Here is a 23223-nt window from a genome sequence, read left to right as displayed (position 1 = left end):
TTTCACCCTCAGGACTGCTTTTGCTGTATCCCAAAGATTTTGAATGGTTGTATCTTCATTCTCATTAGTTTCCATGAATCTTTTTAATTCTTCCCTAATTTCTTGGTTGACCCTTTTATCTTTTAGCAGGATGGTCTTTAACCTCCACGTATTTGAAATCCTTCCAAACTTCTTCTTGTGGTTTAGTTCTAGTTTCAAAGCATTATGGTCTGAAGATATGCAGGGTACAATCCCAATCATTTGGTACCAGTTAAGACCTGATTTGTGGCCCAGTATGTGGTCTATTTTGGAGAAAGTTCCATGTGGACTTGAGAAGAATGTGCATTCAGTTGTTTTTGGATATAAAGTTCTGTAAATATCTGTGAAATCCATCTGGTCCAGTGTATCATTTAATGCTCTTGTTTCTTTGGAGATATTGTGCTTAGAATATCTACCAATTGTAGAAAGTGCCATGTTCAAGTCTCCAAGTATAAGTGTATTATTATCTAAGTATGTCTTAACTTTGGTTATTAATTGATTTATATACTTGGCAGCTTCCGCATGCGGAGCATAAATATTCATGATTTTTAGGTCCTCTGGTTGGATAGATCCTTTAAATATGATATAGTGTCCCTCTTCATCTCTTGCTACAGTCTTTGGGATAAACTTTAATTTATCTCATATGAGGATAGCTATCCCTGCTTTCTTTTGAGGACCATTTGAATGGAAAATGGTTCTCCAACCTTTTATTTTCAGGCTGTAGGTGTCCTTACGTCTAAAATGAGTCTCTTGTAGACAGCAATTAGATGGGTCTTGCTTTTTTATCCAGTCTGAAACCCTGCGCCTTTTCATGGGGTCATTAAGCCCATTCACGTTCAGAGTTACTACTGAAAGATATGAATTTAGTGTCATCATGATATCTAGTCAGTCCCTGTTTTTGTGGATTATTTCCTTGGACATCCTCTTTCTTTTACAGAGTCCCCCTTAATATTTCTTGCAAAGCTGGTTTTGGTGGTCACATATTCTTTCAATTCCTGCCTACCTCGGAAGCTCTTTATATCTCCTTCTATTCTCAATGAGAGCCTTGCAGGATAGAGTATTCTTGGCTGCAGGTTCTTGTCATTTAGGACCCTGAATATATCCTGCCAGCCCCTTCTGGCCTGCCAGGTCTCTGTGGAGAGATCTGCTGCTAATCTAATATTTCTCTCCATATAAGTTAGGAATCACTTATCTCTTGCTGCTTTATGGATTTTATCTTTGGAATTTCCAAGTTTCACTATTAAATGTTGAGTTTTTGGATGAATTTTATTGATGTTAGGGGGGATCTCTCTACCTCTTGGATCTGAATGCCTGTTTCCCTCCCCACGTTAGGGAAGTTCTCAGCTATGATTTGTTCAAATACACTTTCTGGTTCTCTGTTCATTTCAGTGCCCTCTGGAATCTCAATTACATGTAGATTTTTCCTTCTGAGGCTGTCATTTATTTCCCTTAACCTTTCCTCATGATCTTTTAATTGTTTTTCTCTTTTTTCCTCTGCTTCCTTTCTTGTTATCAACTTGCCATCTATGTCACTCGCTCTTTCTTCCACCTCATCAACCCCTCATCATTAGGACCTCCAGTTTGGATTGTATATTATTTAATTGATTTTTAATTTTGGCCTGATTAGACCTACATTCTGCAGTCATGAAGTGTCTAGAGTCCTTTATGCTTTTTTCCAGAGCCACCAGTAATTTTATGTTTGTGCTTCTGAATTGGCTTTCTTACTTTGAGTTATAATCCAAATCTGTAACTCGGTGGCACAGAGTACTATTTCTGATTCTTCTTTTGTGGTGGGTTTTTCTTTCTAGTAATTTTGCCTAGTGCAGAGTTGGCTGTAAGTGCAGGTTGAGTCCAGAATATCAACCATGATCTAAGTAAATTTCACCCTAGATTTTTCTGAGGAGGTCAGAGACCAGAAATGAAATACAAAGATCAGAACGAAATAAAACAAAAGGACCACTAAAGTGAAAAACAAATTTTAAAACAATGTAGTGAAAAATGAAGGGCAAGAATCCCAAAGAAGAAGAAAAAAAAAACAAAATAGAAAAAAAGAAGAGTGAAAAGCAAAAGTAGAGAGGGAAAAAAGTAAAAAGAAGAAAAGAGGAGGAAAAAGGGGGGACTGGGAGATGGTGGTGATGACAAAGTTGTAGTGGAGGGAGAAAGTCGTCTACCTGAGAGCTCCTAGTGCATGATCCTCTTGGTTCTGAGTATATTAAGTTCTGTATGTTAGAAGATGCTCAGTCCCAAATTTTTTCTAATATTTTATTTATTCATAGAGACACAGAGAGAGAGAGGCAGAGACAGAGGCAGAGGGAGAAGCAGGCTCCACGCAGGGAGCCCGACATGGGACTGGATCCGGGTCTCCGGGATCACGACCTGGACTGTTTAGCACCGAGGTCGGTGCTAAACAACTGGGCCACCCGGGCTGCCCCCAAATTTATATAAACCAGAAATACTTGTAGAGAGCCTCAACTCTGACCACCAAAACATAAATGAGATAAAATAGTGGGACAGAATGGGAATGCAGAGAGAATATAATATCACACAATGAGCCAGTACGGTATACCACTTGGTTCTGTGTGCATGCTGTTAATGTTTTAGAAGGTATTAACTTCCGCCATGGTAGAACAAAATGAGGCAGGAAAACAAAACACACACACACACAAATACATATCTCGTATATCTCCCAAAATTAATTTGAGTATGTTGAAGGTAATCTAGAGTGGAAAATATATCTAAGACTTGTAATTTTAGAAATATAAAGTCAGGGGAGCCCGGATGGCTCAGGGGTTTAGCGCCACCTTCAGCCCAGGGCGTTATCCTGGAGTCCTGGGATCGAGTCCCATGTTGAGCTCCCTGCATAGAGTCTGCTTCTCCCTCTGCGTCTGTCTCTGCCTCTCTCTCTCTCTCTCTCTCTCTCTCTCTGTGTGTGTGTGATGAATAAATAAATAAAATCTTTTAAAAAAGAAATATGAAAGTCAAAAAGGAAGAAACTTGCTAGAAGCGAAAACCCTTCTTTCTGTAGCATTCCAGCTATTCTCTCTTTAAATATCAGGTCAAATTCGTAGGTGTTCAGGATGAGTTGAAAGTTATCTAGGTAAGTTGTTGGGGCCAGGTGAGTTAAAGACCCCTACTCCTCCGCCATCTTGCCCCGCCTCCTGATGGATTTCTTTTTAACTCAAAAGAAATAATGTAGGGGTTCCTGTGTGGCTCAGTCTATTAAGGATCCGACTCTTGATATCATCTCAGGTTTTGATATCAGGATCGTGAGTTCAAGCCCCATGTTGAGCTCCACACCCAGCATGGAGCCTACTTGAAAAGAAATAAATAAAATAAGCAGATTATATTTCTAAATTTAAAACATGATAGTGCCATTTTTATTCTAAAACAATCCATCTTAATCACTTAAAAGAAGTAATTTAGAGTCCAAAAAGAGGCTTGTTATTTCAGACCATATTGGTACAATATCCAAAAACATGGATTCAAGAAGTCAACTGTACAATTAGGAATTCACTGAGCACCAGAGTCACGGATTGGAAATCACTTTCTATAACTTGAGAAATGAATAAGCTGAAATTAATGAATACATGTGGAAGACAACAATAACTACCTGCAACAGAGACTGGCTAGGTGGTCAGTAAAAACTTTTTCTTTCTTCTTTATCTACCTGGACACACAAATAGAATAAATTTCCCACCCTGTTTTGCAATTCAGTGGCAGGGACTGAATTCCATTTGACAAGATATGAGTAAAAGGTATGTATCATTTCTAGAACAGTCCAATGAAAATCAATAAACAATCCTTTATGGTTTCCCCTTTCCTTGGCAATGTTGGCAATAAGTAATGAGTAACTAAACATTTTTCCTTTGTGGGTTCTGATTTATAAATATATATATATATATATATATATATATATATATATACACACACACACACACAAATCCATGCTGATTTAAATATATATGTATATATTTATACATTTGTTTTGGAGGGGATCCCTGGGTGGCTCAGCAGTTTAGTGCCTGCCTTTGGCCCATGGCGTGATCCTGGAGTCCTGGGATCAAGTCCCACGTCCCACTCCCAGCATGTAGCCTGCTTCTCCCTCTGCCTGTGTCTCTGCCTCTCTCTCTCTCTCTCTCTCTGTCTATCATGAATAAATAAAATCTTAAAAATAATAAAAAGATTTGTTTTTGAATCACAAAATACAAGGATTAGGTTTAAACAATCAATCCAGAATAAGTACTTAGTAGTTACTCAATATAGCACATTGTTTGACCTTCCTTGAGCAGATTTCATCATATGACTACCCAGAAATTAAAATTAACTTCCAATATCTAGCCACTACTACCTAAATTAAATCTAAAATCGCAACCCAGGACTTAAAATCTCTTCAAGTCTAAATTTCCTAATGTGTAAAATGTGGTTAATAAGGCCTATATGTTAGGGATAAAATGTATGTAAGACATCTAGCTCAGTATCTATGGCTCATTATTAGTGCCCACAGTGAATCAAATACATATTTTTAATCTCATCTACCAATTCTCTTGTACACATAAATATATCCTGTTACTCATACGTCAGTCAACCTATTCCTTAAATATACTCTAAAGGACTATTTCCTGAGTATCATTTGTAATATGCACTTTTAAGTTTTGCTATCATTGAATATCAGTTAAAAATATTATTTATTATTACAATTATATAAGAAAGTATCCATGTCTTAGAGATGCACAATGAAATATATAGTGGTTAAATAAGACGGGATGAGCACTGGGTGTTATTCTGTATGTTGGCAAATTGAACACCAATAAAGAATAAATTTATTATTTAAAAAAATAATAATATGATGTCTGAGATTTGTTTTAAAACACTTCAATAAAAAAAGGTTAAATAAAGCAAATGTGGCAAAATGTTAATAACTAATCTGAGTAACAGGTATTTATGGGTTCCTTATACTATTATTTCTACTTTTGTGTATGTTTAAAATATCCATAATAAAAAAGATATGTATTTTTTAAAGATTTTATTTATATATTCACGAGACACACAGAGAGAGGCGGAGACATAGGCAGAGGGAGAAGCAGGCTCCTCACAAGGAGCCCAATGCAGGACTCAATCCCAGAGTCGGGATCACAACCTGAACCAAAGGCAGACATTCAACCGCTGAGCCACCCAGGCATCCCAAAAAAAGATAATTTAAAATAAATGCACCATTGATGTGAGATGGGCAGGTAAGCAAGTGTCCTTAAGTTCATAATCTTATCCAGGATGAAGAGGCAATCAACTTATTTCAATGGATGCCAGGGGCTGGAGGCAGAAAGAATTCCCTTGTTTATCTTCCCTACACCAAATGACAACATATAGGCCTTTAGTGACTTTGTGGAAGAAAAATGACCTTAAGATTGACAAACTTTATAGAAGCCTTGTTTCCCTTAATAAATATTTAATTAAAAAATAGCCAAAAACATGGGAATTTTCAATAATTTGATTTTTATTTTAAACATTATCCAAATTCTCAGAATTGTATAAATTTGGCCAGATTTTTGTGTAAACCGAAAGGACATCAGAAGAATCCTAAATCAAGGAGAAGCATGGTGAGTATTTTAAAACTGTTTTCTAGAAGAAAGCATCCTGTGCAGGGTATATCTAGGACAAAGGAAACCTTACAGAATGATGTCTTGGTGGGTGTTCTTAGTGCAAAAGGAAGGATAGTAAGTAAATTAATAAATTATCTTTACATACATAGAGGATTTTTCAATCGGGTAAAGCACATTATTTAGTGCCTTGTTTTTTCACCACATAAACACAATTTTTGTATTAGACTTCTGAGATAACTTCCAGTTGCAAAAGCTTATTCTTCTTTAAGTTAAGGCATTTTTGTTTCCTTTATGCTCTTTTCAATGTAAAGACCAACCAGTAATAATCTATTAGAGGAGCTTCCAGTGATTTATCCTGAAAAACTTATATGAGTTTCAGAAAGACAGAGTAAAGCCTTAAAAAAAACCCTACAAAACACTTGAGGGAAATGTACCAGCCAAATCTCAGTTCATAGGAAGGTTAAGAAATTAAAGCATAATTATGAAACTGAACATTACAGTTATATACTTTTTTTTCTACTGCCCACCTGACATGTCTTTTTTTCAATAATAAATTTATTTTTTATTGGTGTTCAATTTGCCAACATACAGATATACTAAAATGATTATACTATAATCTTTTTTAAACAAGTCTGAGTTGCATATGGAACAAGGAGTCTCTTGCGGAGATAAGAAGGAAAAAGACAAAGAGAAATTACAAAAATTTTGAGGAGCTTAAATTAGTTCAGTACAACAATCCACACTAGGATGCTCTTACCTATGATTACTAAATACATTGATTCCTTACTCAAACTATTTGTCTCTATTCTAGCAAGGAGCTGAATCTAGAGTGGGATTTGGAAAAACAATGAGATTCATAACCAAAAGATATGAATCTGAATCCCAACACTACCATTATGTGATGGAGGGCCAATTACTTTATGATTCACTTAAATTTTTTAAGTAAGCTTTATGCCCAACGTGGGGATTGAACTCACAACCATGAGATCAAGAGTTGCATGCTCCACTGACTGAGCCAACTAGGTGCCCCAATTCAATCTTAATTTTTATAAAATGAAAACATACTTAAAGAAAATACAACTTATATACATATATAATTTATTTATTTATTTATTTTAGAGATTTATTTATTTTAGAGAGAGTGTGTGTGAGTGGGGACAGGGGTAGAGGGAAAGAGAGAATCTTCAGACTCCCCGCTGAGTGCTGATCCTGACTTGCCGCTCAATCTCAGGACATAGAGATCATGACCTGACCAAAATCAAGTTGCTTGCTTAACTGACTGAGCCACCGAGGTGCCCCGAAAATGCAGTTTATATTGAGGAAATCAGAGAAAGCCTGAGTAGGAAAAATTTAAAGCTAGCCAGGCCTATAAATGGTCATCATGTGAAAGCAGTACACTTCAGGAGACCAACATCATGTTGACATCTGTAAAGCATCTAAAATTCTAGAGATAGAAATATGTAGGCATGGGAAAATGGCCGTTCACATAACATACATACATTCCTTAATTTTGAATTCTTAAGATATTGATTATTTATCTGAATAAGAATATGTATAATTGTGGTGTACCAATGTGAGATAGTGAGAATCATCCGCATTGTGTGCAAGCAAAAAAAGTATAATCTGTAGAAAATTTAAAAACATCAATAAAACCAACAAAATACTGGTCTGTTTGAATTATCACCATGATCTGGCAATTTTAAAAAATGTCAGTGATAAAATACAGCTCTCCAGAAAAGTATTTTGTCTAAGGTCTAAACACATGATGAAGTTACTGTTGAGTTTTATTAATATATATGTAAGCTTCAAATAGCACATACTCATTACTACTAAGCATTGTATTGTTACTTATAAGTAAATTCAGATAACTCCCAATTATATTAATGGCAACTAATGCACACAGACTCAGCTACAGGAATTCCTTTGAAGAGTACGTTCAAAATGGTTTAGAATCATTGAAACTTGCTTTGGGTGCAGTTCATGTCTCCAATCATCTGGAACAACATTTTTCTTTAAAACTATAGTTTCAGGGATGCCTGGGTGGCTCGGTGGTTGAGCGTCTGCTTTCAGCTCAGGGTGTGATCCCAGAGTCCTGGGATTGAGTCCTGCATCAGGTTCCCCACAGGGAGCCTGCTTCTCCCTCTGCCTATGTCTCTGCCTGTCTCTGTTTCTCTCATGAATAAATAAAATAATTTTAAAAATAAACTATATGGGTGACGGGCACTGGGGGTTATTCTGTATGTTAGTAAATTGAACACCAATAAAAAATAAATTAAAAAAATAAATTAAAAAAAAATAAAATAAACTATAGTTTCAAAATAAATAATGACAGTGCAGTGAATGTCTCTTTATTAGTCTCCTATTGCTGTTGCAACAAATTACCAGAAATTTAGCGGCCTAAATTTTTTAAATGATTGTAATTTTCCCTTGTGTAAATGTCAAAATTAGTCTCTGCCCTTTCCCTGCCTCCAAAAGATATCATGGAGATAAATAACTGGAATGGTATCACATTCTGAATAAATCATAGATGTTTACATACCATATCAAGCCTGGCTTGATAACATCTCCCAAATAATTCAAAGCAAGGTTCAAAGCCCAAACTTCCAGGACTCTAGCCACAATGCTATCACCTACTAAAAGGATTCCCTTTCTTCTAGTTTCCAACATGTTCCTTACCTCTTTTAGAGCCTTTGCCTACAGCATCCTTAAAGTCCGTATTACTACTGACAGACTGTTTAAAGCAAAATTTAGGCTTTCCCTATCATACTCCTCAAAATTCCTCCAATCTTCACCCACTGCCTAATTCCAAAAACACCCCCACATTTTAGGTACTTGATACAGCAGCACTCCACTTCCAGTACCAGCGTCTGCAGCAGTACTCTACCGCTCCATAACAAATTACCATACAATTAGTAGCTTAACACAACACCCATTACTATCTCACAATCCTGTGGGTCAGGAATCCAGATACAGCTTAACTGCGTCCTCTGCTCAGGGTCTCACAGGACCAAAATCATGGTATCAGCCAGGACTGCAAGCTTATCTGAGAATTGAGGTCCTCTTCCACGTTCACTGGTTATTGGTATAATTTAGTTCCTTCCAACTGTGGAGTGAAATTCTCGTTTTCTTGCTGGCTGTCAACCCAGGAGCCTTCTCAGCTCCCTGAGGCTACCTTCAGATCCTTGCCACATGGCTCCCTTGTCTCACAACACAGCTTTTTGCTTAAGACCAATAGGTGAGTATCTTCCGCTGCTTGTCTCAATTAAGGACTCATGTGATTAGGCCAGACACACCTAGGATAATCTCCCTTTTGATTAATTCAAAATTAAATGGTTAGTAACATAAATGCAGGAGTGAATTATACAGAGCATGTATGCAAGGGGTGGAAATCTTGAGGCCATCTTAAGAATTCTGCCCATTCTCCCCTTTGACCTTGGATGCTGTATTGGATTCCTGTCCTTACAGTGCTGCTGAAGTGTTCCATGTTCTTATTTCCCTCCCTTTTCCCAGTTTGTATTTCCTTGTTCTTGGACAGAGATGCTTCTTGCTTTAAAGTAGGCTTTCAATGATTTATTTCTTTTCTCCATAAAATCAAAAGGAAGTAATTAAGACAGTTTTCTTGCTGGTTAATAACCTGGAAAAGGCCACCATAGGCAGAACTGTATACATAATCTTTATTCTTCCCCAGGTCCTCAGGCAACATGTATGGACACATGTTCATGGATATTTAAGAATGTATAAGCTAGAGAAAGTCAATAAAGCAAAGTAGTTCTTGACTTTAAAGTCTGTCTAGTATAAAGTAACACTCTGCTACCCATTTAAAAGCAATTTTTTATAAGATGAAAAGTCTAACAAATGTTTTAAATACTTTTAAGAATTGGCTGAAAAGAATCCATAGAGAAACCTATTTGCTTTCTGCACAATTGTTGTCTAGTTCAGCTCTTGCCTAGAAAATAATTCATCAATTAAGTTTAACTTTTATTTTTCTTCTGTCCCCTGGGGAAAAAAGCCTCACTTCTCCCCCTTCTGTGCTCTGAAAGATCCTTTCTTGAATGATCGTGATGTGATTAGAGTTTTAAGACTATTTAATGTATGCACTATAAACACTGTGGCTTCTTCTAAATAGTTTTAGCAATCAAGGTCAGCACATCTACAGGGACATGCACAAACCTTTATACATATGTAAAGATAACTGAAACATGCACTCCTAAAAGTCATTAGATGAAAAGAAACCCCTCCATCTATAGAAAACCAACTAGTCTATTGTTGGAGTCTGACAAAATATCATTTAAAAATGTTCATTTTATGTTACTATGTGAATGTATGCTATTTTCCATAGTTTTATGAAAGGGATGTCACTCTACCAGGCTTTATATTTAATTATTAATTTCTGCTAGCTTTCAGGTAACAACTTGTATACCAGAAGAGAAGCAGGTACTAAGGAGGTCATTTCCTGCTCTTCTAATGTGAATTGGGCTACATTCACTACTCTGACAGGTTCAGGCCCCAGCTTTATCTCCATAGAGTATTCATCAAATATTTTGCCAGATATATCAAAGAAAATCAGAAAACTATACTTACTCAAATAGCAGGAGTCAATTCTTACATAGGAACTTCTAATCCCAAAACCATATACAACTTACAACAGGTTTGAGGAAACTTCACTATAGGAAACAATCATAAGCATTTAAAAACAGATATAGAAATATGACAAAGAGATCATATGCCTGAAAAAAATCTGAAGTGTCACATACTTTGAAATGTCTTTTAAAAGTAAATTATAGATGGGTAGCCCTGGTGGCGCAGCGGTTTACCGCCGCCTGCAGCCCGGGGTGTGATCCTGGAGACCCGGGATCGAGTCCCACATCGGGCTTCCTGCATGGAGCCTGCTTCTCCCTCTGCCTGTGTCTCTGCCTCTCTCTCGCTCTCTCTGAATGAATAAATAAATAAATCTTTTTTAAAAAAGTCAATTATAGATATAGTCATAAGAACCCAAAGAAATTTATTTATAAAATTTCTTACTTGACCAGTGGTGAGAACCAAAAAACACTCAACTAAAACCCTACTAAAAGTCTTTAAGCTGGTTCATACAAGAGAACAAGCAGAGTAGCTCTTGATTATTAGGCTATAGGTCTTTCAATTGCACAAGGACATACATTTATTTTTTAAAATATTCTATTTATTTATTCATGAGAGACACAGAGAGAGAGAGAGAGACAGAGAGACAGAGACAGAGACATAGGCTGAGGGAGAAGCAGGCTCCCTGCAGGGAGCCCAATGCGGGACTCGATCCTAGAACCTTGGGATCACGCCCTGAGCCAAAGGCAGACACTCAAACACTGAGCCACCCAGGTGCCCTGGACATACATTTAACCACAGGGGTCTGTGCAAGTGGCATCATGGTATCTGTAGACTTAGCTGAGTCATAGCTTCCAGAGTGCTATTCCCTGTCTACTTTACATAGCTATTTCACTACTCTTGTGGATTTCTTTGTTGGCTTCTTTCTCTTTTTCTTCTCCTTTGTTGGTTTTTGCTTTTTCTCTTTCTCTGTTGGCTCCTTTCTCTTCTGCCTGTGCACTGTCAGCTCCCTTCCCTCTTCCATGGTTGCCTTCTTTCTCTTCTTCTTTGTCATAAACACTGGTGTAAACTGCTTTGTTATAGCCTTCCCGGTTCCGAGCAATTTCAATAGCAAGAAATTGTATCCTGGGGGCTGAAAGGTGAATAGAATTGATTATTGTCTTAGTCCCAGTTACTTCTCTAAACCCACTGGAAATCTATTGACAAAGCTGAACTAACATCAAAGCATTCCAGTACAGTCATAAACTTCAGAGATATGGAATTCTAATCTTGTTAAATGAGGCTGAAAATACTTAACCATCTTATCTCACAGTTATTCAACAAACAGTAACATGACCTTTAAATATATAACAAATGATTCCCAAATTATTCACGTCACTAATTCATCAGTAAAACCAGATCCCTCACTCTCCTTATACAGAAACAATTCCAGAGGCAAGAATCTCACCAAAGATGGTGTTTTCCTCAGTGTAGCCCTGAGAACAATCCAGTCGCAGCAAAGTACCATAGTTGAAGTCTTCTACAACCCCGTCAAACTTCAAGCAGAATGGTCTCCACTTCTATAAAGGCAAAAAGATGCCTTAGCTGATAAATGCAGGAGGCTGGTAAAGTCATGCCAGGAGAAGGAACTCCACTTCCTCAGTAAGGAAAATACCCATGGTGAAAGAGACTAGGACTGAGTTGATTTCTACTTTCACTAGCATTGAGTGTCTATGTTATTTATTGTCTTTATATTTCCCAACATGAACAATATTTTAACTTGACAAAATATTTAAATCCTTGACTACAGAATTAAAATATGATTTCTTAAATATATTCTGTTTTGTTTTTAAGTTATTGGTTAACTCAGCCAAAAATAGTTATTCATCTCCACTGAAGCACAAAGGAGACAAAGGCAGCAGGAATCTGGCACAAAGATACAAAGTTAAAATTTAAGAAAGAAGTCCATTCACTAGAGGTAATTTTCCAAAGATCAGTAACAGAGTTAACGGTTAACAGTAACAGTGTTAAAAGTTTACATTTTTCATAAACCAAGGACCTACTCTCAGGGAAATACTTTCTCCACTGTAAGAATTTTAGCACACTGTAAAAGTATGATAATCAGGTCAGCAATGGGAAACATAAGATTTCCAATTATCCAAGGCCCATGATAATGTGAACTTAAATCCAGAGAATTTAATCACCTCTCCGTACCCTATTTACTAATTATCCATCCAAGCCTTCTGACTAAACTACTGACAGAAGTAAATTTGTTCCTCTTCCCCTGAAAGGGCTGGATAGGAAAGGATGCAATGTCCAAGTCAAAAAAAAAAAAAAGAAGAAAAGAAAAAATAGATCCAATGAACATAAAAAACTTATAAACCAGAAAAACATTTATTTCATTTCATAATTTACTTATTAGTTGCTTATAATTACATAAAAGGCTGGTTCTTTACATATTTCATTAAAAATTAGTACTGAAAAAATTTTAAATGTATAAAAATATATTTACAATAAATAACTGTTGGTCAGATGTTAGGCAATATTTGAGAGAATTCTTACCTCTTTAGCGGACTCTGATTTGAGCTCTTCTGGATCCAACACATCTATCCTGAGTTTCTCGAAATTTTTCCGAAACTCAGAATAGATTTGGTCATCCACTTTGGTGAGTTTCAGGAACTGTGGGTCAACTGATGAAATCAGCTGCCAGACATAAGATAACATAGTCTCTAATTTACACTTCTATCCCCCCTTCCCCAGATAATCTTTATGGTTCTAAGGGCAGAAGAATTATTAGGAAGTACAGACAGATTAGGGTTCCAAATGAAATCATAACATAGTTTTCAAGGGCCATAATATACTACAGTCCTTGCTACCCATTCACACCCTTGTAGTCCCAGTACTGGCTGGTTATTGCCCTCTGTGAATTGTTCATTCAGTTGTCAAACATTTACTAGTTGCCCACTATGGGCTATGAATCATTTTACTGGTTAGCATCAGAACACCAGGCAAAGAAGTACAACTCCCCATTGTCAAAACAAAATTCACTTCCACCTCCCCCTTATTCTCTTTGGGTAAAATCTCCAAAATGTATATGTTTAACTTGCTGAGAATAGTGATTAGTGAAGAACCACACGCTACAATTACATGTTTCATTCTCCTTAATAAGGAAGACAGACAACTCACCTTGTAGTAGACTTCAGCATGCTGCATTGCTTTCATGGCCCAAGCCATCTCGATATCAGGCTGCAAAAGAGTAAGGAATACCAGGTTAGAATCTCCCAATCCTGCTACTAGAGAACAAATTAAGGATGTCTGTGGATGTCTAGTTAATGTCAACACTGCCAAACTTGGTGTTACTGTCAATGGATAAAAACTGCTCTAATGGATTTGGAAAATATAAAACTTTTGTCCTTATGAAGGAAACTGCCTACCAAAAGAAGCTGCTTGCACAGTCTAATCAATGGCATAAGCCACTGGCTCTTTTTCCAGCAGCTAGTGAAAGTGTGGGAGACTATATAAAGCAGTAGATAGACTGCCTTCTGAGAAATGAATTAAACCATTGTAAAACTGACACAGTATATTCACATATTATCACTGAGTTGTTGGAAGAACAAAGTAAGATAATGGAAGTGAAACACCCTTCACTTTCAATACTGTAATATAATCATCATTTGTGTTTATCGAATAGCCAATTCCCAATCCATTACACTTAAAATTAAATCAGTATTGTGAAGCAGGATAGGTTATAAGTAAGCCTTATCAAGTACCCACCACCTGTTCCACTTCAATCTCCCACTCCAAATAGATGATGTATTTTCATTGACCTCAGCAAAGCCATTTGCATTTTTATCTCCATGCCTTATACCATGTCATTTGTCCAATTATACTTGGAGGATCCAGTTAGAGATTCACTTTCTCAGTGAAATCTTCCTCTACTTTCTCAGCTCTTAGAGGTTTCTTTTTTGGCTAAACTTTAGATCTTATACCCTAATGTAACATACATCAATCACATTTTTATTTGAGTGTTACTACTATTCTCATGTCCCTGTGTCTTGTCTCAAAAATATTATATGCTTTCTTCTTAAGGATCTAAACAAGACATACCATAATTCAGCGTCACTTTACTGCATAATGCAATTACTCGGGAATCTTTAAAAAATACTAATTTCTGACATTCACTGCACCCCCTAGATATTTTGATTTCATTAGTATATTTTGGGACCTGGACATTGGAAGATAAAAAAAAGCTTCAGGTGGTTCTAGCGAGAAAAGTAGGGGAACTACTTCCACCTGCATTTATTCTGGGTTTGTGGACCAAAAATGTTAGAATGCATGAAAAAGCGCGGTTTCTGGAGGGCATGATGAGGGTTCACAGCTATCAGCGGGTTACGATTTCGTGGCAGGCCCTGCAGACACGCCAGGCTAGCTGGGTGTGTGGGAGCTGGGGGTGCGTCATACTCACATCATTGCCATAAGACTCGGCTGGGAGAGAAAGAGCATGTGCCACAGACACCAGTTCCCCGGGAACCTGGAAAGGGGGAAAGAAAGGGGAGAGAGGGAGTTCAAAGTTCGACCCGACTTGACTTCCCCACTCACCCGACCCCAAAGCAGCGTCTCACCGGCTCAGCAGTTCCCCTAGTCGTCTCCATGTTGAGCCCCACAAAGCCAGCACCAGTTTCCCGGAAATGACTATTTGCGCGCAGTGTATGCAGCCTGTTGGAAAAGGAAGGAGGGCCGGCAAGAGTGGCTCTCTTTCCGGCTGCGCTTGCGCGCAGCCTCCATCGCCTGGGGGCATTTGGCCTTGGCCCCTCCTCATCCGCCTTGCACGCACTCAGGTATTCCTTGCTGCGCAGACTGGCGGCATAGACTGGGATACTCCGGGCTTCACAGATGGTTGAATGCTCATTAATATCGGTGGTGAGGGATCCCTGGGTGGCGCAGCGGTTTGGTGCCTGCCTTTGGCCCAGGGCGCGATCCTGGAGACCGGAGATCGAATCCCACGTCGGGCTCCCGGTGCATGGAGCCTGCTTCTCCCTCTGCCTGTGTCTCTGCGTCTGTCTCTCTCTCTGTGTGTGAATATCATAAATAAATTTAAAAAAAAATATCGGTGGTGATCATGCGCAAAACCTGAGTTAAAGCTTTCGCGTGCCCACTGCGCTGAGTAACCAGCAGAGATTCGGATTCACACTCTCCATCTGCAAGCGGGCACTCCCCGCCCCGCTCCAGTACTCCCAAGGAGGGAGTCCATCACAAACAAGCGTGTTGTAAGGCAGTGGAGTGGAGGGATGAAGAATTTAGTCCCTGTTTTGAAAGAAACACATACAGTGAGATAGCATATAAAGTGTTCATCACTAAATACCGTCATGTACTATAGGAGCAGAAATAGAGGTTACATAAACTGAAACATGAAGGGTAACCAACAAAGCAGGCAAAGCAGGCAGGGAAGGACACTCCAGAGAGTGGGGAGTGCATGTGGAAAGGCACCTGGAGAACAAAGAGCCACCCAGGTGCCCTGACTACATAATTTTATATATAGAAAACCCTAAAGACTCCTACAAAAAACCCGGAACCAATGAGTTCAGTAAAGTTGCAGTGTGTCAGTATACAAATATATGTTGTGTACTTATATATTAACAATGAATTATCAGAAAAGGTAGTAAGAAAATAATCTGATTTACCAATTGTGCCAAATTCAATAAAATACCAAGAAATAAATTTAACCAAGGAGAGTAAGAGCCTCCACACTGAAAAATATAGGACAGTAATTAAAGAAATTGAAAAAGACGCAAATAAATGGAAAGATTTTCCACTATCAAAGATAGAAAAAAATCACCGTTGCTCAGATATCCATATTACCCAAAGCAATCTACAGATCCAGTGCAATATCTAAAAAAAACTGCAATAAAATTTTTCACAAAAATGGGACAACCAATCCTAAAATATGTGTGGAACTACAAAAGGTCCTGAACAACAAAAGCAATCTTGAGAAAAACTAAGAAGGCTAGAGTCATTACATTCATGGATTTCAAACTATATTACAAAGTTATAATAATCTAAACAACATAATATTGGCATAAAAATAGACATACGGATCAATGAAAAAAACAGAGAGTTCAGAAATACCCACGCATATATGGTCAATTAACTTAAAATAAAGGAAGCAAGAATATACAATGGGAAAACAATAGTCTCTTCAATAAATGGTGTTGGGAAAACTGGTTAGCTACATAGAAAGGAATCAAACTGGACCAATATTTTGTTTACTTAAAAATTATTTATAAATTTTTTTTATTTATTTCAGAGAGACAGAACATGAGAGGGACAGAGAGGAGCATAGGGAGAGAGAAGCAGACACCCTGCTGAGCAGGGAGCCCAACACGGGCTCCATCTGAAGACTCTGAGATCATGACATGAGCCAACTGCAGACAATTAAACGACTGAGACACCCAGGTACCCTGGACCAATATCTTATACCAAACACAAAAATTACATCAAAATAAGAGTTGAAATGTATTTGGATATGAATTCTGAGAAATAAGAAGGGAATTAGAATCCATAGAGCTTTTTGACTAATTGGATATGAGAGATATAGAAGAATCAGGATTCCAGTATGAGTCCCAAATTTCAGGATAAGATGTGGAAATGCATGCATTGAGCTTAAAAAACAGCGAGAGGAGGGATGATGGTGTTTAATTTGAGGAGTTGAGTTTGAAGAGCCAATGGGACGTTCAGATGGAACTGACTGGTTAGAGGGAGATCTGACCAGAGATATACATCTTATAGCTGTTTCTTTAGGTTTAATTGAGCTGTTCAAAGGAAACTCTGAAGAATTCAAAGACACAAAGATCAGTTCACAAAGAACTATTTATGAAGAGGCAAAAAGGCAGAAAAAGTGAGTGTGTGTGTGTGTGTGTGTGTGTGTGTGTGAGAGAGAGAGAGAGAGAGAGAGAGAGAGAGAGAGGAGAGAGAAAGGTGAATAGTGTCCAATCCCCTGGGTTGAGTACATTAAGCCCACAAATATCGAGAGGTCACTGACAACCATAGCAAGAGCAGGCTTAGTGGAATGGTGAGGGCAGAAGTCAGATGGCAGTGGGTTGAGAAGGGAGTGGGGGTTAAAGAAGAGATGGCAATGACCATAGGAAGTTCTTCTAAAGAGTTGAAGCTAGAAAGAGACAGGAGGTCCAGGGACTTTTTAAAATTGTGGTGAAATACACATGACAGAGAAGTTGACCCCCTTAACCATTTCTAAGTATACAGTTCAAGAGTGTTAAGTGTATCCACACCGCCGTGCAACAGAACTAGTTCTTCTTGCAAAACTGAAAGGCTGCACCCATTAAACAACAACTTCCATTTTTCCCTCCCCCCAGCCCCTGGCAACCACCATACTACTTTCTGTTTCTATGAATTTGACTACTTTAGATACCTCATACAAGGGCAGTCATATAGTATTTGTCTTTTTGTGACTGGCTAATTTCACTTAGTAGAATGTCCTCAAGGTTCATCCGGACCAGGAATTGAGGTTCTCACAAGATTGGAAAAGCCAATTGCTCTGTACCCGCAAACAGCAGCAGATCAAACTGTCATCCAGGGCCTTTCCCATTGCCAGGCCAGGCAGAGCTATCAAAATAAGCATTGGCCTTTGCACTCACACCGATTGTTTCAAATGGACTCAAGGTAGCTGGTTACTAAAATAAGAGAAAGAAGGATGGGCCAGGAACATAAAAGGAGAGAGTTGGTGGACTTTAAGAACTATATTGAAGAAAGACCTTTGGGTGTGGGGTAAGAAACATGGAGATGGAAGTTCACCTGGGATGATTCTTTCTCTTTTCTGGAAGGGCACCACTGAGTTGACCTTCAGCTTCCTTCGAAGACAGGTAATATGGACATGCCATGGATGGATCCAAAGGTGTCACCAGTCCTGACTAAGGTGCTGAGGTATCTGTAGTGCCAGGGATAACAGGGGTGTGGAGAAAATGAAAGCTGTAATTGCTGGAGCTAGGGTACCATGGGGTAGAAGAAGGCATCTGACGTTACACGTCAATGGAAGCAACTTCCATTATCAAATATGTTTGTCATTGGCAAGGCAGTTGGGTGAGTGCCGCTAGTTGCAGTTGGTAAAGCCATGTAGATACTCCTTAAAAATATGGATCACATGGTCATGGTGGCTGTCAGACTACATGGGAAGACAAACTTGAAGGACCTTGAAACTGGTCATTAAAAGTTGAGAGGAAAAATAGGACTATGGTCAGAAACCATTTAAGTTAGTCTGCTATGAAAATATAAAATCTGGATAATAAAAGTGTTTCCTGTAATATTCCTGTAAATTATGTGGTTCATAAAACCTACCGGGGCTGACTTGCGTCATCTTATAGTAAGTGTGCTTCATGCCAAGATAGGATGTTAGAGATGGCATCTTGAGTGATTGTGTCCACGGGGTGTGTTCTATGGCCAGGAGGGAGTGCAACCATGACCCCAGGATGCTATTCCAGATTGGAACTTGTCCCAGAAACCTTGCTGTAAGACCACCTCAAAATACATAAACCAAAAATTGAAAGAATTACAAGCATAAACGGACAAATCCAGTAAAATGGTGGGATATTTTAACACGTCTCTCAGCAATTGACTGCTCAAACAGCCTACAACCTAATAAGAATTTAGAAGTTTTGAACATGTGAACAAACTTGACTTAGTGGATAAATCCCGAACCCTAAACCCAACAATTACATAGTACCTGTCACTGGCAAGCATCTATGCAACATGCATAATAAATGTATTATTGGTGGCACCTGGGTGGCTCAGTCTGTTAAGCGTCTGACTTTGGCTCAGGTCATGATCTCAGGTTCCTAGGATTGAGCCCTACATCAGGCTCTGCCCTCAGCGGGGAGCCTGCTTCTCTCTCTCTCTCCCTCTGCCCCCCGCCCCTGCTCATGTGCATTCTCTTTCTCTCTCTCAAATAAATAAAATCATAAATAAATAAATAAATAAATAAATAAATAAATAACAAAGTGCTTTTCAAAAAAAAGAAGTAAGAAAGAATCCAATTCATGCACACAGGCTGGAAGCCATAAATGGTATGAGGTAGAGTGTCCTGGGGCAATGAGGTCAGTGAGATATGAAACATGAATCCAGCAGCTAAATAGGCAGATAGTATTGTAGGGTGTAGTTCTCATGGACTGTTTGGCTATTGGACTATAGGACAGGAAAGCAAATTTGATTGGCCTTGAAACTTGTGACTAAAAGTTGAGAGGGGAATAAAAAGCTGGGGTTGTGGTCAGAAACCATCTGAGAGAGTGTTCCGTGAAAACTGAAAACCTGATTTACAAAATGTAACAGGGGCCAGGTAGAAGAGATGGCTGGTGCCATCTTGCTGAAGCTGTTGCGTGTGAATGTGGTGATCATATTCCAGGACTGTTTTGTGGTCAGGAGGACATACAATGGCCCCTTAAGATGCCATCCTGGCCATCTGACACAGTTGTTACAGGAGGTAACACAATGCACTGCATTCCTTTTGACATAGAGACTCACAAGTCCCTGAAAATCTTGCTCTGTCTTGGGATACAGTGGCCAGGAAGGGTTGACATCATGACATTGACACCACCCTCACTGAAGGAAAGGTATGGGCATTCACTAGTCTCCATAAGTCCCTCTCAGCTTTGTGTCATGTCCACAGTCTCACCTCCATCCCACCCCATTACCATCAAAAGTAGCTCTAGTGTTCCCAGGGGTGCTGTGATAAGATAGTGCTGCCAGGCTGGCCATGGACTCCAGCTACTGCTCTTTTGTCACAGATTTGCTTCTCAGGAAGGAAAACTCAAGAAACACCACTTAATATCCATAATGCCAACTAGTGATAAGCTTAGACCTTGAATCGAGTCTTAATTCTTCCATCTATTGTTTTTGTACAGGGTCTGTCTCCCTCTTCACCCCCTGCCTGTCTCCTTCCCTCCCTCTTTCTCTTTTTCAAATAGTGAAAAGAAAAATACTCAACTTGAAGAGTTATTCTGAGATTGATGTAGTGTGAAACCTAATTTAGAAAAGCGGCTCAGTGTATGAAAACTTTGCTTTTATTTGTGATTCAACAATAGCTGTAGAAAGAAAGGAGGAGCTGCTCCCTGCTGCCACCTGCAGCACAACTTAAAGTCAGAAGGCCTGCATCATTCCTGAGTACTATACCAGGGACCATGAGACAATTCAGGGCCCTTGTCCAGAAAAAAAAAAAAAAAAAAACAATCAAAAACAAACCCCTGACAAATTGAAAGTGAAACCGACACATCAACAAATGTTTAATCGTTCTACCCTAAAGAAACTCTGGTTAACTTGATTGAGTTATGAGTCTGTTTCGCAGTGGTTGACCAACCACCTATGAGACTAACTAAGACTGGAACTTAATCGGGAAGAATTCTTGCAGCCGTGTGGAAGAGGCCAAAAGTGACCGAAAGTAACCTCTGTGACGACAAACCCAAGATCTCTCCCATTCATCATGTTTATGTCACCATTTTCTGAACATGTGTCTCACGAAGGGGCGTGATTCCCAAATGCACATGCTCAGAAAGGAGGACACCCCCCCCCTTTGTCCCTATGTGCAATCAGCATATTCCATTCAACCCTACATACCCCTTGACATCCTGACCCCTTATCCTTAAATACACCCAACGCCAACCCTTCGGGGAGGTGGATTTGAGAAATGTTCTCTTGTCTCCTTGCTTGAAATGGCCCTTGTCTGAAAACAAAAGTGGCAATGTCTTGTAAATGAATGGGACCTGCAGAATATGGGATGGGTCCTGTCAACAGAATTCACCAATAAAATCTGCTATCTCTAGGGCAACTGGTGGGCAAAGTTGGCCCTTCAAACCTATGCATAGTTAGGAAGTATGTAGGTCTGGAGTAGCAACACTTCTCCTGGGTAGGTTTTGGGAATTCAGAACTTCTAATACCTTGAGAGACAGATAGGAGAGTCCAGCGAGTCATAGTAGAAGGTGTCCATTCCTAAAAGGAAGGACTTTCATGTTCATGCTCTTTCACTCCTCGTGTCTAATGTCCCTGGCGTGCCTGGGGATTGTGTTACATACAGTATGATAGGCAGGCCCCCACCCCCACCCCACCCATAAAGCAAACCTGAGACTAAGAAGAGGGGGCTCCCATTATAGGGCTGGATGTTATTTTGCCATCCTGCCTAAGATATATTCTTATCTGAGTGTACAGACCCTGGTTTATATTGCAAAGTGTGTTTGCAGATTTTTTTAAAGATTTTATTTATTTATTCATGAGACACACACACACACACACAGAGAGAGAGAGAGAGAGAGAGAGAGAGAGAGAGAGAGAGGCAGAGACACAGGCAGAGGGAGAAGCAAACTCCATGCAGGGAGCCTGATGCGGGACTCGATCCCCAGACTCCAGGATCACGCTCTGGGCTGAAGGCAGGCGCTAAACCACTGAGCCACCCAGGGATCCCCATGTGTCTTTGCAAGTATTATAAGAGCCTCCCTTTTTGGTACTCCACCTTCAATGTGGCATTATCTCTTTACCCACAGTGAGGTTCACATTCCATTAGTTTATATTTTATCTCCTCCTTGTGTTCCTAATTTTTTACATGCAGTAAGTATATACCTCATGAAATTTTCCATTCAATCTCCAGTATTGGTTGAGAGCCTACTCAGAGGTGTGCCCATATGTGGCTAAGCCCTAGGTATATAATAGTGACAAGGCACCCATCCTAGTGAGAGGTATTGTTACATTAAGACTGATCATTAAAAATAAGATAGTAGTAATTGAATGACAGAGATTACAAGGAATAAATACAGTGGCTGACATATATTAGAGAAGTTCCACGATTTTTTGTTGCATGAATGGATTGATAAAAATACACCCAGGGCGTTATGGGAAGATGGAGAGGGGCTCTAAGCTATCCTTAGGGGATGGTGGAATCTGTACAACTGAAGAGAACACATTCTGGGCTAAAGTTGGAAGCTTCTGATGCCTTAAGTTTCCAAGAAAATTCTGGGAGTATTGATTTAATATTGTTCATGAGTAAGGGTAAGGAAATAATCATTCTGTGAACTGCTGAGTCTGGATCACATGGGCCTCCGACTGCTCCATGCCAGTCAGTGTGGTGTGTGTGTGGTGTGTGGTGTGTGTGTGTGTGTGTGTGTGTGTGTCTGTCTGTCTGTCTGTGAGTAGATGTTTAAGAGAGAAGGTGCTCCCTAGGTACAGCAGGGGTAGTTCAAAGTGATTTGAAATCAGGCCAGATTTAAAATCACCTCCTCCTTGGAAATTACCAACCTTATTCTCCTCTTCAGCCTCAGGGCCATGATGCTTTATGAATAAAGTAAGTATGTCATCTTTTAATTCAGAGGCACCTGAATTTTATGATCTGTGTGACCTTAGGTAGGTTTCTAAGGCTCATGGAGCCTTGGTTTCCTCACTGCGAAAGTGAAGGTTATAGTCGCGCTTGCCTCACTTGGTTGTTTTAATGATGGAGTTATATAATGAGTGAACATATGAGCTCTTAGAACAAGGCCTGGAGCCTAATAAATGCTCAGTAAATTCTATATCATTCAGGATGCCATGGACTTTCCAGACATAGCTCAGACCAAGGCTCTGAAAAAAAAAATTTTTTTTTTTCTGCAAACGTTCCTTTGCTCCGCATCTGCTACGGAAGAGGGAGGCTCGGGGCAATGAAGGGGAGAAATAGGCATAAGTTAGCCATGGTACTTGGGGGTCCAGCTGCAACTTCCTGGTGCTAGGGTGAACTAGGGCTGTCACACTGGTTGGGCATAGACCCCAAAAACAGCAAGTTTTCTGTCTTGCTGCAGTGGGTCATAAATTTCCTCAGCAGAAGCTCTGAGAGCTTCACTAAGCAAGCGCAATACCAGAAACTTATCATCAGGACTTTGGGCTTTAGTGGCAGCAGCCCTGGGTTTCAAGAAGAGAAATGAACTAAGCCCGTGGCCGGTCTCTATACATAGTCTCTTATTTGTCTTTCCCTTCTTTCCTTACTTGGTCTTTATTCTGTGTGTGTGTCTCTGTTTCTCTCTCTCTCCCTCCC

The 23223-nt window shown here is 39.3% G+C and overlaps 1 protein-coding gene across 2 annotated transcripts; it reads right to left on the bottom strand.

Annotated features, from left to right (window-relative positions):
- Positions 1-5491: 5491 nt before the first annotated feature.
- PBDC1 (polysaccharide biosynthesis domain containing 1) lies at positions 5492-15234 on the bottom strand. Of its 2 annotated transcripts, XM_025466232.3 has the most exons (6): positions 14795-15234; positions 14638-14703; positions 13359-13418; positions 12735-12875; positions 11641-11752; positions 5492-11325 (listed from the first exon to the last, which is right to left on the bottom strand). In XM_025466232.3, exons 1-6 carry the CDS (start codon positions 14822-14824, stop codon positions 11072-11074), a joined length of 663 nt encoding a protein of 220 aa, XP_025322017.1. In that variant the 5' UTR covers positions 14825-15234; the 3' UTR covers positions 5492-11071. The 2 variants fall into 2 exon arrangements, with proteins under 2 accessions (XP_025322017.1, XP_025322018.1); XM_025466233.3 differs by lacking the exon at positions 14638-14703 and having other exon boundaries at positions 14772-15230.
- Positions 15235-23223: the final 7989 nt, after the last annotated feature.

Source organism: Canis lupus, chromosome X (assembly GCF_003254725.2).
Source record: "Canis lupus dingo isolate Sandy chromosome X, ASM325472v2, whole genome shotgun sequence".
Lineage (NCBI taxonomy): Eukaryota > Metazoa > Chordata > Mammalia > Carnivora > Canidae > Canis > Canis lupus.
This window is presented reverse-complemented; position numbering and strand designations above follow the sequence as displayed.